Source organism: Natator depressus, chromosome 1 (genome assembly GCF_965152275.1).
Source record: "Natator depressus isolate rNatDep1 chromosome 1, rNatDep2.hap1, whole genome shotgun sequence".
Lineage (NCBI taxonomy): Eukaryota > Metazoa > Chordata > Testudines > Cheloniidae > Natator > Natator depressus.
In genome coordinates this window covers 158,942,904-158,959,284 of record NC_134234.1, presented here as the reverse complement: position 1 = coordinate 158,959,284, position 16,381 = coordinate 158,942,904, and the positions used below count along the sequence as shown (strand labels likewise).

Below are 16,381 nucleotides of genomic sequence, written 5' to 3'. Positions count from 1 at the left end.
AGCAGGGAAAGCGCTGCTGTGTGTTTACACTGTCAGATTCAAGCGCACTGGCATGGCCACATTAGCAGCTCTTGCAACGCGGCAGAGAGCAGTGCACTGTGGTAGCTATCCCAGCATGCAAGTGGTTGCAGTGTGCTTTTCAAATGGGGGAGAGGGGTAGAGTGTGACAGGGAGTGTGTTGTGTGTATGTGGGGGGAGAGACAGTGTGTTTTGAGGTGCTGAGAGTGTGTCAGCAGACCCCCCTGCCTCTCTTTCTCACAGCAGCAGCATTCCACATTAATGGTTGCTTTGTCCCGGTGCAGATAAGCACGCTGGCTGTCAGAAACAGAGCTTTGAAAGGGGATATCCGCATTCCTACAGCTGATTCCAAAACAATGACAAGAGTGGCCACTTGACTTCAGGGGATTATGGTACGTTTCTGGAGGCCAATCACAGTGCAGTAATGCAACACCTCGTTCACACTGACACCCAGGCGTTTCAGCCAGGATGCAGCAAGCGTTATGCTTCTCGTGGAGGTGGATTACCAGGAGTGCTCCAGCTGCAGAGTCCGGGCGCTCTACGTGCCTTGCCAGTGTGGACGCACCGGGAGTTAGGGCGCCAGGGGCTGCTTTAATGCACTCTTAACTTGCAAGTGTAGCCAAGCCCTAGATCTCATCATGGATTAGGGAGCTGCGAGTCCTATACAGCGTTAGATTGGTGAGACTACACTTTGGTAGGGGATGGAGCTAGATGGTTTAACAGGTCTTTTTTATCCCTTATTTCTATGACTCTTTGGTCCTGAAAGTCCATCTGAATTATTCAGGCAGGTCTTGCTGTCTGTTACTCTGTCTTAATGCCAACACTGGTTTGCTTTTTTTGCATTCTTCCCAGTGATGTAAGTTATGCATCAGTAAGTCAGTACAAGAGAGTCTAAGGTGGTACAGTTTACATGAAGAGGAGATGGAAGAGGGGGTGAACTGGGGCAGGAAAAGCATCAAAAGGATAAGATACATCCCCACACCTTATCTTATAGTTTCAGTTAGTTGTTTTCCTTGCCCCTCTCTTCTGCCTCCTTTGTGTATAACTTACACCTACTTACAGATATATAACTTAAACTCACAGATGTGAAGGTCAGAAGAAACTTTTAGCTCATGTAGGCTGAAGTCCTATAGGAGCCCTATCTCCATCCACCTGATGGGGCTTCTGTGGAATTTGAAGGTAGGTCCTTTGTCTTCACGAGCAATACACATACCTCCAAGCTACTAAGCCACTTGTAATCTACATTAGCTCTAAATGTGGTCCATAATTGGAATGTATTATTTGTACGGTGCTGCTGTCAAAGACCAGAATCCCTGCCCTGAAGAACTGCAGATCTAACAGCACAAGTGGAGCATGATACAGCACAAACAACAGATACGGGTACTCTATAGGCAAACATAGGGTGGCATGTAGCTCCTAGAGCTGGAATACTTCATCAAACCAGATGTGTTTTGAGAAGTTGTTCTGAAAGCAGCCAGAGATGGGACTTTATATATGTTAATTGGGAGGCTGTTCCAGGCACATGAAGTGGTAGGAGAAAAATCTCAAGGTGATATATCAGCAAAGGAGACAAAAGGAGCAGTCAGAAGTGAATCGGAAGAAGTGGAAGGCTAGGTAGGAGTGGATGAAGGCAGAATTATGGTAAACTTTGAAGGTGAGCTATGCTTTTGTGCAGTAATGGAAGGGAAGGCTGTGCAAGTACTGAGGAAAGAGGAAGTCGTGGTCAGACTAATGGGAGAGAAAAATGATCTTTGCAGCAGCACGTTGGATGGCTAGGCCATAAGGTAGAGGAGAAGGGCTAAGAACACGCTGTTGCAGTAGGCAAATTAGAAAACAGCTAGCTAATGAACCAGAGTTGGCAGTGGGTTCACAGAGGAAAGGACGGATTTTGGCTATATTGTAGTGTCTAGCTGCCAACAGAAAGGGAGGAGTTTTACTCATTTAACGAATGAAGCAAGGGATGCTATATCCCACAGAAAATGTTCCTTTTGTAAATTATGGGTTTTCCAGGGGTGCCACTTTGTTAACATGGGGACAAATGAATTGGATTGATGTTATATTTGCGTCAAGATGAAAGAATGTTGTATCATTTGCATAATCCATAATGGAAACACAGTGGTCTGTGCCCTTTTGGAGTGTGAGGACTGGATCTGTCTTTAATCCATCACTGTGGTTACAAACAGATTCCACTGAAATATACTACTGCAAATTAATGCTCATGGGTCTTTTTTTTTTATTATCTATCACCAAGAGTAGGTGACTCATAGTGTGCTATGTAGTAGAAACAAGAAACGATTTCCTTACGTTTATTGATTTGTAATAGTATGTAGTATTTTAGCCTACAGTACCTTTCAACTCAAGCTTCAGAACTCCCTGTTAGATTCACTTCTCTTTAACAACTGATGATAGAATAAGAGCTATCTTTATATAGGATTATCACTCAATGAGACTACATATGGCTGTTTACTAGGGCTGATCAAAAAAAATTGGGATTTCAATTAAACAAAATCTTTCATTAAAAGTGTCTGATTTTGATGGAAATTTTACATTTTTCATCCAAAAACAGACACCTGAAAACCAGAATGTTTTCAGTTGAAATCTGAAACAATTTGATTCAGGAAATGCTGCTGTGTGTCTCATGGTGGGGATGTTGTTTGGTTTTCTCATGACCCCATTCTTCTCTATGGACCAGGACTCCTATGATGCACTACTTCCCCTCCCCAAGAAGGGAGACCAAAGAGCCTAGCCTGTACAAGAGAACAGAAACATGAGACATTCAAACTACAGCTCCTCTTAGTCACTGCAGTAGCATTTCTGACTAGAAATATTTTGGTTTAGTTTTCAATTTTTATCTGAAAAGTTATAATTTGTTTTCACTGAAAATTTCAGCAGAAAAAAACCCCACTTTCCAACCAGCTCTCATGTTTAAATTTAAATGTTTCTCTGTTTTCTTCTGTGATATACATTATGAAGCCATTAAAAGCCTGATAAGTTATTCAACCAAACACCTAGTAGTGACATAATAAGGTAGTTGGGGAAGGGTCATATTTGCTATTCTGGTAAAGCAGATGACTTGGAAAACATCAAAGTGACTTCTGACCTTTTTGGCACCTGGAAAAGTTAAGACAAAAATAATTTAATATAGTTACTCAAGTTGTTGAATTTTGTAGAGTTTTAAGAATAAATTTGGGGAGCTCTGAAAAAAGAACAAACCTATTTCTCAACAGAACATGAAAGTAATATCCAGTTTAATTCTTCAGTGATCAAAGCTAGACTTTCTCAAGTTCCCTAGTGTGTAAGATCACTGAACTTTTGAGCTGAGACAGGATCATAAAGAAACAATAATAAAGATAAGATGGAGTGTAAATAAACAAGCAATACAACCTCCCTTCAGTAAAGTTATATATATGTTGACTTTGAAAAACAGGTTGGTATTTATCTTGTTGGGAATGTACCATTGTTCTCTGAAGTATGTTGCAGGGCAGCATAGCCACAGGTTTTACAAGGGTTTCCTAAGGAGCCATAAAGTGAAGAGAAAATAAATTAGGATGGAATACCACAAAGTTATCCCCCCAAATAAAGACCTTAGGCATGGATTCTGCTCCCTTTACCTAGGATGAGTAGTAACTTGTTCCACAAATAGTTCCATTGGCTCAGAGAGTGCCCTTGAGATGACCCATGCAGAAGGGGTGCTCACAGTCCCTTTCCCTATCTGCACTTACCCACAGTACACTTTCCCTTTCTGGAATCCATGATGATCTCTCTGAGGGTCTGGGGAGGAGGGGCGTCTCTGCTGCGGGATGGGGCAGAGACTGCAGTGGGAAAGTGGGTAAAGGACCAAGGGGACATACACATTCCCTTCCATTCCCCTGGAGTTTACCTGGAAAACAAGAAGCCTGGGGATGTATTATTTTCCACAGAGCACCGCACCATATGGGATCCCAGTGGCCACAGCAGCCCAGTCCAATGAAGCCATACTGCCCAGGAGCTCTGGGTGGATGGCCCTGACCTCCAGCAGATAGCCTGGGAATTATCAGGGCCAGGTTGGAGGGAAGCTGATAAAAACCCCTCCCACCCCCATGAGGAAATGCCCTCAGAGCCTGTCCTGAGGGCCTTACCACCATGGGGATGAGCTGGGGCACTGGCTTCAGTGGAGCCACTTGTGGAGTAAGCTACTATGCAGTGTGAGTAAAGGTAACAGAATCAGGCCTTTCAGAACACTGCAGACATTCCAGTTAGCTTTGGAGATAGTGTGGGGCTCGAAGAAGCATGCAGCCAGTGGACCCCTTCAGCACTAAAAGTGGTTCCCTCTAAAGCAGCAACGGGGGCAGTGTGGGGAAGCCCAAAGTGCTGCAGCCTTTCTCCTCTCTGCACTGTGGATAAGGAGAGGACTGCAATGCTGTCAGTCCAGCACCTTTCACAAAGCCTCTCCAATCCCCTGCCATATTGGAGTAAAGAGAGTCTCTGAGGTTACAGCTGCAAGCTACCATTTCCTTATAAAGCTCCCTAATATTTCTCCCCATGGAGCTTTGATTTTTGTTTGCCCTCCCTCATAAAACAACAATGCATTCAAGAGTGTTATTGGAATACTTTGTATAAACAGACAGGGAGCCGCACAATCTAGTAGTTTATATTATTTTCACTTTATAATTATTTTTCTAAAAAGTCTCTGTAGCACTCTATATTTATGGCTTGAAAACACAATCAAATAGTTTGGGATTCCAACACCAGAAACTTCCTTCCACAGGCAGCACTAGAATGTTCTCATTAACAGTGGCACTCTCATGTTTCTGCTCTGAAACAGCAGGTATAACCAAATTCCTCTGGAGGCCTTTCCTTCCTCTCCCCAGAAATGTGCAGAAATGGGGGGAAAAGGCATTTTTTCCATTCATTGCATGGAGAGTATGAAAACTTGGCACACAAGTGAGTTATGTACTGGAATTTGGGTGGGTCTAGGAAAAAGCACAGACTTCAGTGGAAAACATATATGGGCGTGTATGAGAGAAAGCCTTTTAAACCATAAATTGATCACATGCATGGACTGGTGAGGAAAGAAACAGAAATTTGCCCTGAAATAATACACTCACTGAAAACAAGCACTACTGCCCCAATTTGAAAGTGCCATTGGCACTTTAAATATCATTCCATTAGTTTCATAGTGGCAGGTGAAAGACTCCCCTTTTGCCCAAGCATTTTCATTGCTTACATGAACCATGTAACTATTTTAGTGCTCATTATAAGTTCAGACTGTAGCTTTAAGCCATTATCCACGTGGGTGATGGCGAGGGCTCAGTGGCATATGCACCAGCAGCTGCTGCCGGAGTAAAGCAGTAGGCCTAGATCCTCAAAGGTGTTTAGACGTGGAACTCCTATTGGGAGTTAGGTGCCTCAGGACCTTTGACAGTCTGGGCTTAGGGCCCAATTCTCCGTTCTGCTATAGCGCTTTTGCACGGCTCAGTTAGCAGCCAGTCATAGGTTAGAGGGGCCTCTTTGAGGACATGAACTGCATGTTTGTATGGCCCGTTGGCAAAACTCAGTGGGCATTTTGATGAAGAACTTCAAGATTTAGCTCAAAGAGACTACTCTGAGCCCTGTATTTGTTGGACATTAGTGAGCTGGCTAAGGCATCACAAAGGGTCAGTTCAGAAGTTCCATTTGTGTCACGATCTAAAGACTTTTCCTCATTGAACCTAGCAATTCTGTAGGCAAGAAGTGCAAAGGAATGTGTATTCAAAATCAGATGTTTCCAAACTGAGCCTAGATCCAGCAATACCTCACAAATTAACACTTGGTTAATAGGCAAACCTGCTCATACTTGCAACTGCTCGTTCTCAATCCACTACTCCACAAAGATGCAGCAAATGAGTGTTGCACTGATAGATCATGTTACCAATGACATGTCTACATGGTGGGTAATGCACATTACAGGGATGTACTTTCTAAAGCACACTACCGTGCTGCACATTAATAGGTCGGTGTAGACCCTGCTGCTGCACCAAAAGTTTCTTTTACAAAATATACTACTGGTCATTTAAGAGAGTACTATCCTCTGAAGTGCCATTATACATAGTGAAAGCTAACCTAAGGTGGTCAGAATAAATGAACGAAGTATAGGTACTGATGAATCAGCTGTAAGGTGACTCCATGTCCTGATTTTCCCAGACAGTACCAGTTTTTCATTTCATCAGTTCACAAGTTTGGACTAAGAGCTACAGAGTGTTTGTTCAAGCCTGAGTGGAATTTGCTCTGTGTTTACCAGAAACAAACAGTCCAAGGGAATAAGTGGTTGTGTGCTTTACAACATTTGGCGTTTCAAGCGAAAACTCAAATGAGAGTGGCCATTCTAGAAGCTGTTCTTTGACTCTGAGTGAGTGTTCAACATGCTTATTCAGTAATACATGACGAGCTCATTCAAAACCCGAAGTAGCTGCAAGAAAATCCTCCACTCTGAGTAACATGCATGTGTCACTGCTGTTTCAGAAGCTGGCAGTATGACACCAGCACACATTTTCAATATAAAGGGGGCCAGGATTTCACCCTTTAGGACAGTGGGAGTTTTGCCATTGACTTCAGCGCATTTTTACCCACCGTGTACTTCTATCTTTTGAATGGCTATGTCGCAGCCCTAAAAAGAATGTCTACACAAGTGACCCAGTTTTTCATTTTGAAAATATAAATAGTTTTAGTTTTTCATCCTGGCTGTTTACTGATTAACAAAGGATGGAATTCGCGCTTGTGCAAAGGATCAGCGTGAAGTCTAAGGCACCATTTACTTCCCACTTTTGCCTCTGTAGCTTAAGTGGCACACAGCCCTTGTACTGGCCAGCTGTACAGGAGTGAATTTCACCCAGACTGTAGTAAGCTGTCGTGTGTTTCCTAGCTGCTCGTGCAAATTAGTGAAGTTCTGCTGTAACTGGGTTTTTTAGTTGCTGAGCTTAGAGCAGAATGCTGTCATGTGGTATGTGAGGGCAGGTCTACACCACAAACAGTGGGGTGCTCCACTGTAGCGCTTCTGATGAAGACGCTCTAAGCCAATAGAAGAGAGCTCTCCTGTTGGCCTAGTAATTCCACCTTTGTGAGAGGTGGTAGTTAGGTCAGCAGAAGCAGCTCTGCCACCGATAGAGCACTGTCTACATGGGGAAGGGAGGGAGTTAGGTCGGTATATCTACCTCGCTCAGGCGTGTGATTGTTCCACATTCCTGAGTAAGGTAGTTATACCAAAGCAAGTATGTAGAATAGACCTGGCCTGAGTTAGTGTTTAGCAGCATGAAATTAAAGCTTTGCTTTAAAAACTAATAGACTTAGATGGGGGAAAAAGATGCTTTGTCTTATCATCTGCCCTTCCACAGCATGAACTTGTTCACACAGGCAATGGAATTCTTCTGCGTAGCACAAGCACTTCCTGAGAAAACCAGCATAGAACAAGTTTTTGTAACACTTTGTAATATTGTAAAATCATCAGACCAGATTCACTGGTACGCTCTGGTCATGCAAATCTGATTCAACTAGCAGGTTATGTTAGATCTATTGCTACTTTGCATAGCAGCTGAAGTGTACAGGTGAATCTGGCCCATAGCTCTCACAGATGGAAAACTCTAGCAGTGTGATTGGGTCTCTCCCATTTCTGGGAACGAATATGCTGTATTCCCCCAGCTAGATTAGAGTCTATCTGCATTAGATCTGAGCTGACCAAAAGACCCAACAATATACTGACCTTTTAATACAGGACTTTGTACTCCTTGCCCCTTTTCTTCCCTTATGAAGCTGTAGTGTGGTTTTAAATAGCATGCTGTGCTTCCTGTATACCAGAAGAATTTTATTTTACGAAGATGTTTTCAGGTTGATGCAAAGCTTTTATTTCATCATAAATGTTCTACTAAGCCCTTTTCAGAGTTATGCTTGGTATTTTCGTTACAGTGTGTCAAATAAAATTATTTTGGAGCGCGAGAGAGTGTTCGGGGAGTATGGGGGGGGGAAGGTTCTCTGATTATTACTCCTACCCACCCTTTGTTCATTGTGCTGTAGGCCTTCTAGGTGCTGAATAAAGGAGTGAGTTTGTTACAAAATCTGCCGTAGCAAAATTTTGACACCCTCCAGTGAGCCACACCTTGCTGCCATACCTACCCTCTGCTATGAAAGCAACAGTGTATTGAGACTAATTAAAAAACAAACTCCAACTTGACTGTAATAGGGCGCATGCAGGCAGCAGTGAAATGAATTAGCAAATAGTTTACTGCAACTACCTAAAAGAAAGAGCTCTTCAGCGCATGTATGAATGACGCAATATATGGAAGCATAGCAAACCCTCCTACAGCATGGCAATATGTAACTGCTCTACTGTGTTAGTTCCTAAGGGTAGATTGTGCCTGGTCAAGCCATGCATTACTCCTCCCGCCTCCTTCCCCAAGCACATGGAGAGCAAACTCAGGAGTGAATTAACCCTGTGGGGAGTAAAGCCCAGCCCAGGCTGTGGAATCCTCTTTAAGGAGGGTTTAAAGGGCAGTGCATGGTCCCGACTTCCACTGACGCCCTAAGATCCTTGGTTGTGGGGACCAAGCCCCTCTTTCCTCAATGTTGGGGGGACTCCCTGACCAACTGACAGGAGGATCCGTGAGGGGAACTTTGTGTAGGCCCCAGCGCCCTTGTGGGATTTTCCATGGAGGGTTATGATCTGGGCCGCGTATAGTAACCTCCACTGGAGAGCAAGTAACCTTGAGCGATGTAGCAGCAAGAAGGTCTGGTCTGTTAAAAGAGAGAAAGAAAAACTGAAATCGGTGACAGAGGGGACACGGCAGCCTTCCCTGGGCAAAATCATGCAATGAAAGATCAATTATTCTGGGACCTAAACAAATTATCAGCCAGATGCTCAGCTGTTATAAACTGTCCAAGTTCTAGTGAAGTAAATGGACCTACCCCAATTTACACCAGCTAGGTTCCAGTCTTATATAGTTCCTAGAAAGCCAAACAGATGGTAACACATTGGTCACTACTAGTGCATGTGGGCCAGTATTGAACCTATGACCTAGCAAAGCTTGGTACGAATTCTCTGAGTCATCCAGGTTGTTGTTTATTCCTAATTTATTTACAATGAAGAAACCTTGCCCATTTAAAAGCGATACCTATAGGTGCGACTGTACTCTCCATTTCACTAAGTATCGCTGGTGCCTAAGACAAACTCTGGTCTGCTTCCTCATCTACTTGCTGAACTCCTGACTAGGAAAAGCCCAGAGTAAGTTAATACTGTTGTGAGTTACCGAGTTGTCAATTTTGTCAACAATTATGCTCCCAGCAGAGAGCGGAACACTTTAAAATATATTTTCTCCACTCTGCAACAGTGCTGCATTGGGAAAGCTGGTTTGGGTTGAAATCATTGAGAAGTTAAATGGAAACATGTGAAAAACTAGTGTAATCTAGTTAATTTTAGATGCATTGTTAGCCAGTGACTTGAACACTCATCTGCAAGCCAGAAGACCTGGTTTCTCTTTCTGACTATGCCATGACCTGCTCTGGGACTTTGGGCCAGTCACTTTTTACCTTGCTGTGCCTCTGTTTTTCTTCTCAATCTTTATCTGCCTTGTCTATTTGGCTTCTGAGGAGTTTGGAGCAGGGAGTGTCTCTTACTATGTGGTTGTGCGGAGCGGGAATGGTGCTAAGTAGAAAATGGCTGAAGTAAACATCAAAGAGCCTATTCCTATTAACATTAATAAATCGGTTTGGGGAGAAGAAAGATGGTCCAGTGGTTAGGGTGCTGGCTTGAGAGCCCTGGGTTCTGTCACAGACTCCCTGTCTGACTTTGAACAAGTCATTTAGTCTCTCTCTCTCTGCCTCAGTTTCCCCATCTGTAAAGGGGGGATAATAGCACTGGCCTACCTCACCGAGGTGTTGTTAATAAATACAGTACTCAGATAATATGGTAATGGGGGCAGTGTAGATATGGCAGATGGATAGAGGTGGGGGTACAACCAGAATTTTCCTAAGGAGGGGCCCAGGACTCTCCGTCCCCAGCCCTGCACCTCGCCCCCAAGCTCTCTCCTTCTGCACCTAGACCTGTGCTTGTCCCCCTGCACCCAGCTCCACATGCACTCCCTTCTTGTGACCCCAGGCTCACTCAGCCCCATGCGCTCTGCACCCAGGCCCGCAGTCTCTCTGCCCCCACTCCCAGCTCCATGCTCTTACCCAGTGAGGCAGTCAGGCTGAAGAGTACCATCCTCACTTGGGTCTAGGCAGCTCTGGGAGCCCCAGATCCCTTCTGCATCTCCACTTCCCCAGAAAGCACAGAAAGCCCTCCCACCATGCTGGGAATTCCAGGTACCTCCTGCTCCACTTCTCCCCAGGAGCTGGGAAGCCCCTATGCCCATGGGCACCAGAAGGACTACAAAAGTTGGGGGGGCTAAGCAGGCACATGGGGTTGCAATGCTATTCCAATGTGGCCCTGCTGTCCAGGGAGTGGAGTTGCAACCTGGTGCATGGGGGCGCAATGCCACTCAAATTTCCTGCTCTGGTCAGGGGCCAAAGGGGTAGGAAGGCCATTGATGCATCCCCAGAATACAGGACATCCGGCTTGGTTGCATGAACTTCTGGAATGGTGTGGGCCCACCCCTGCTGTCATGACCCCGCTGCTGCTCAGTCATACCACACAGAGGATGCCATTTTGCAGAGCTTGCTGCCCTGCCCCCAGCAGCGTGACCTCACATGCACAGTCACGCCACAGGGTGATCCTGACTTGCTGTTTGTTAAGTGCTGGTGAACAATTTTGCTAAATGGATGACGATGTTAAATTCTGGAGCTCAGTGACCGTGTCATACATAACATGGTATAAACCAAATGGAAATATCACTGATAAAAGTCTCCATCCAGGGGCGCAATGGTGAGGCCATGCTGGCAGCATGCCCTGTAAAATGACGTTCTCCGTGCATCCACGTCGCAATGATGCTGGACAAAACCATGCCTGGTTTTATATCAGTCCTGGACAGGGAGACAAGCTTTACAAAGACAGGAGTGTCCAGCCAACAACTGGATGAATGATCTGCCTGCAGATGGAGGCCGCTGTCTCACTCCCCTTCGCCCCCAAGGTTGCTGAGCCCCTGGATAGAGGTTTTGACCAGTGATAGTTCTGCTTCCACAGAGGCTGAGATCCAGAATTAACCATCCTGATCAATTTTGCAAAATTGAGCATCAGCATTTAACAAAAATCAAGCCTGACTTACCAGCTGCCCCAGTTTGCCTGGGAGAGTCCTGATTTGCCCCATTTCTGGTTCCTAGGCAACTGAGACTGAGGGCTCGTCTACACTGCCGCTTCAGTCGATATAAGTTACATCTCTCAGGGGTGTGAAAGAACCACCCCCCACGACCAACGTAAATTACATCGACTTAAAGCGCTATCTACCCTGCGCTGCGTTAGTGGGAGATGCTTTCCTGCCAACAGAGCTTCTGCCTCTCATTTAGGTGAAGTAATTAAGTCACCAGGAGAACACTTGATGCAGTGGCACCGAATTAGCGTGGCAGTGAAGACAAGCCCTGCGTGAGGTTTTAGTGCTGCTGCTCCCCAGGTGCCAGCAGCGGGTCCCTTTGTGCAGGAGCTGTCTAAGAAGCAACTGTTGCCTTGCTTTCTGCTTCATCATCTGTCTGGCTATTTGTACTGTATGCCTCCACCTCCCATTGGGACTGTTCCTCTTCTAGTGTTGTCTCTGATTCTGCAGCACACAGCAGGGGAGGCAGGTACCAGTTCTAGTCCTCATCGGTAGCAACAGTGTGAGTGTCTCTTAAGGTATATACATAGGTAATCCTTCTGCCAGGAAGTTAACAGCAGCAATAAGGGCCAGGTTCAATACAAGTAGGGTCCCTCTCGCCAAATAACTAAACTGATGTCTCGAGCCCCCTCCCAGTAACCTGGGAAAGTTAAATGCATCCTAGCCATTCACAGTCAGACTGAACTTCCTTGTGCACAAGCTCTCTGCGACTGCGTATACAGAAGAAAATCTTTAGTAGGGGAAAGAGAACCCAGTGCTAAAGTTGGGAAAACACAGCACTAGAATGTATATGCAAATAAACCCAACCCATTTCAGTAATTTTGGCGGTCGTCTGCCTGCCTAACTTCCATGCCCCCTGGTATGGGCGTCCCCTGACTGTACTGCCTCACCCATCCACCAAGACCCACTCATTGTTGGAATCAGTAGTCCAAGTGTCCCTTTGCAGGTCTTCTCCAGTCCCAAAGGAGCAGCTTGCCTGGTCCTGCCTGGAGGTACCACCACTTAACCCATTTTGATAATTCAGGTTTACTAAGGGGAGTCCATTCAATGAACTGTTGTCCCCTTCACTGTCCCGCACCATAAAGTCCTCTGCATTGTCTGTTGCAGCAAAGTCCTTGGTATGCATCGTTTCTCACAGTGAAGTGAGCTAAGAGTGCTAAGCACCTTGAGTATAGAATCATAGACTTTAAGGTCAGAAGGGACCATTTTGATCGTCTAGTCTGACCTCCTGCACAACACAGGCCATAGAATCTCACCCACTCTTGTAACAAACCCCTAACCCTTCTCTTAGCTATTGAAGTCCTCAAATTGTAGTTTAAAGACTTCAAGGTGCAGAGAATCCTCCAGCAAGTGACCCGTGCCCCACGCTGCGGAGGAAGGCAAAAAAACCCCAGGGCCTCTGCCAATCTGCCTTGGAGGAAAATTCCTTCCCGAACCCAAATATGGCGATCAGCTGAACCCTGAGCATGTGGGCAAGTCTCACCAGCCAGACACCCAGGAAAGAACTGTAGTAACTCAGATCCCACCCCATCTAACATCCCATCACAGGCCACTGGGCACATTTACCACTAATAGTCTAAGATCAATTAATTGCTGCTGGCTGCCTAGAAATTAGCTCTTTGTTAGCGATGGCCTAAACTGAGAATTTCTAGTTCACAAGAAATTTTGACATTTTAAAATTTTTCATTCTGACTTGGATCAAAACCATTTTTTACATTTTTCTGTGAACCTGAAACTCCAGAAATGGTTAGTTTTGAAAATGCTGACTCAGAGTGTTTCTGAAATGAAAAAGGCTCCCCTAGGCTGCATGAAATTAATAGGATTCTTGTCTTGACAGGAATCTTGATAGGATTCAGGAGTGAGCAGCAGTAAATCTGACAAAAATCCTGTCAATTTCATCACAAGCTGCCAGGGAAGGGTTTACAGGATTTGTGGCTAGGCGTGGCCCTGCTGCATGGACTACCTGAGCTGGGGATGGCAGGACTTCCAGACAGAAGGCTCCCAAGGAGCCAGCTGGCCTGGGAGTCTGGAAGCCCTGGGTTCCACATCCCAGGACAGTCTGTAGGATGGGGCTGCCCAGGAGCTGCATTTGGGAAATCCATCCTAGGACTTCCTGGCTCCATGGCAGGGAGCCGGGAAGTCCTGAGAACCCCACAGAGTTTCCAGGTTATGGCTCCGCAGCTTGAGCCTAGAAGCCCTGGGAAAACCTCAAGGTTTCCAGGCTCCTTGCTATGGAGACTGGAGCCAAGCCATAATTAGAGTAGGGGATCCCAGAGTTTCCAGGCTCCTGGCTCCGTGCCAGAGAGGAGGTGCCCTGGAACCATGGACCCTGGAAGCCTTGAGGTCTCTATCCCCAAAGCCAGCCACACAACGGGGCTGCCCCAGAACTGTGGACACTTGACACTACATAAAACAACATACTTTTCCCTAGCCTCATTCTTGGAAACGGTTGAACCATTTTGGCGGAAACTCCCATAAATAATTCACCCTGCAGCAGACACAGAGCATGGAAAATTTGAGCCCAAATGGTTAAAGTTTGGCAGTTATAACTGAAAACAGGGTGTGATAATGGGAAGTGTCGGACCACCTTCACTGTAGGTGGTGCTATCAGTCTTGCCTAACATACGATATTTGTAAAGCAATAAATAAAACTTGTAGGAGACCAAGATACTGTGGTGGTGAATGTGGTAACACACATGTAAATAGGTAGAGTCCCTTTAATTCAAAGAGCTAAGGAGGGCAGGACAGGAAGGGGATACCTCCCAGGACCAGGGAAAACAGGACACCAAGGAATACCTCACAGGGAAAAGACACACCCCAGAGGGAAGGGGGAGAGGACATGGGAATGGAGGACCCCAGAAGGGCACACTAACAAGGTAAGGAGAAAAGAAATGGGGAACCTCATACAGCAATGCCTACTGGACAAGACTATGGGTAGTCTCTAGGATCTCCAGAGTTCTAATCCTGGCTCGGTTACTGTCTTGTTATGCAGCTTTGGATAAGACATTGGCCTCTCTCTCTGCTCCTTTCTGCCTACATAAAGTGGGCTAGGGATGCTTGCCTGCTTCACAGCAGTGTTGTGAGCATTAAATAGTGTTTGTACAGCACTTTGAAGCTGTAAGTGATACAGTGGGGAAGTGCTAAGTATTATTATGATAAGCATGTTCAGCTGAGAATGGCTCTTTGTAACCTGCAGTTTAATTCTAGCACTCCGAGCCTCAGAAATGGAAAGTGTGACTTCATAATGAACTAGTGTCTGTTTAGACTTGCCCTCCTAAAGAGACAGGTAAGGTTTGCACAGAATGAACTGGAGAAGGGTGATGGGAGGGCAGAGCACCACTCAGGAATTGGGAGTCAGAATGCCTGGCTATGCTAATAAAGAGTAAAGATGAAAGCACTTTGAACTTAAGGAATTTGAAAAAATAATACCCCAGCAAGAGCCACATAAAAAAGTACTGAACATTTTGTTACTGAGGAAAAGTCATTCATAAAAAAGTTTGAACATAACAGGTTTCTGGTGATGCTTCACATAAATGTTTGTCTTTGTTCCAGCAGCATTTTATAACTTGTTTCATACAACAGAAAAACAAACTTTAGTAACAGTTCAGTTTGTTTTAAAAAATGGTGCTCATGAAGGATTCCAGATTGATAGCTCTGTGGACAGCAAAACCCTCTGTTTATCTTCTGAACATGGGCAGTGGCAGTGAAAGCTTCTCCATACTGCAGGGACTATGTTCCTCAAACCTGTTTGGGGATCTGATCTAAAGCCCACTGAAAACAACAGAATCTCTCCACTGACTTGGATGGATTTTCTCTTTCTTTCTTGCTTTCTTTTTCTTCTGCCCGTCATTGTGGTACCTGAGCATCTTACACATAAAATCAATAGCAATGGCCCTGATCAGGCCCTTGGAGAGATATGAATCTCCGCTGGACACAGTGGAACACCCAGACTTCTTTGGTTTGACCTCATCCTTGACTGATCAAATGTCAGTCAGGCAGAGAAAAACGTATGAAGACCTATGACTGGATTTGGATGTTTTACTCCCTTTGCTGAGAGATGCATGTCTAAGATCAGTCAGATAGAGCCATTCGTATCATCCACTGGACTCTGTTTTATGTGCCTTAGTATCAACTTGTGGTTGGGGAGAGGCAAATGGATGGGCTAGCTTTAGGAACTGATCTATCAGCCACAGGCAGATATATTTTTAGGCATGAGAGTCCAGCCCTTTTACAAATAAAAGGCAATTTATTTAAAAAACATATTGGCACTGTTGATCAGATGGACTACCAGCCTGTCCTTCCCTTCTCCCAGCTGTAGAGAAGACTGTTACTCCAGCCTGGAGCCTAGCCAGGAGCCTAGAAGTAACAGTCGCTGGAAGAGTCCAGGGTTTCAGGTGACAAGACTCTATTACTGGATGCTGCAGCCTGGGGAAGATGAGGAGCTCATTTTCAGGTACTGCCCACCTTTCTGATTCCATGTGTTGGAACATGGAGGAGGGTCTAGCTGGTTGACTGTCACAGAGCAGAACCTGCCACCGTCCAGCACTTGTATAGCCCAGAGGGATGGTGGACAAAGTTGTGAGAATTTCTGAGACATGTTTACAACCCTCTGAACCTTGTGTGACTAGGGCTACCAACTTTCTAATCACACAAAACCGAGCACCCTTGCCCTGCCCCCACCCTCAATTCTCTGAGGCCTTGCCCATGCCCCACCCCTTCTCCAAGGCCCTGCCTCCGCTCGCTCCATCCCCCCTCCCTCCCTTGCTTGCTCTCCCCCACCCTCATTCACTTTCACCAGGCTGGGACAGGGGGTTGGGGTGCGGAAGGGAGTATGGGCTCTGGGCTGGGAGTGCAGGCTTTTGAGTGGGGCTGGGGATGAGGGGTTTGGGGTGAAGGAAGGGGCTCCAGGATGGGGCCAAGAGGTTTGGAGTTTGGGAGGGGGCATGGGCTCCAGCTGGGGGGTGTAGGCTCTGGGGTGGGGCCGGGGATGAGGGGTTTGGGGTGTGGGAGGGGACTCCGGGCTGGGGCAGAGGGTTGGGGTATGTGTGGGGGGGTGAGGGCTCTGGCTGAGGGTGGGGCCAGGGATGAGGAGTTTGGGTGCAGAAGGGGGCACC

At 45.9% G+C, this 16,381-nt stretch overlaps 1 protein-coding gene across 6 annotated transcripts in view; it reads left to right on the top strand.

Moving 5' to 3' along the window:
* KCNJ15 (potassium inwardly rectifying channel subfamily J member 15) overlaps positions 1-16,381 on the top strand; it is a 44,037-nt gene that overhangs the window by 14,332 nt on the left and 13,324 nt on the right. For 2 of the 6 annotated variants that reach the window (XM_074970002.1, XM_074970010.1), the window contains exon 2: positions 15,580-15,720. The exons of 2 other annotated variants lie outside the window; for them this stretch is intronic. In XM_074970002.1, the coding sequence (XP_074826103.1) occupies positions 15,683-15,720 (38 nt within the window). In that variant the 5' untranslated portion in view covers positions 15,580-15,682. Of the gene's footprint in view, positions 1-15,579; positions 15,721-16,381 lie in introns of those variants that run through there. 2 more of the 6 variants (XM_074970018.1, XR_012641750.1) reach the window with 2 other exon arrangements.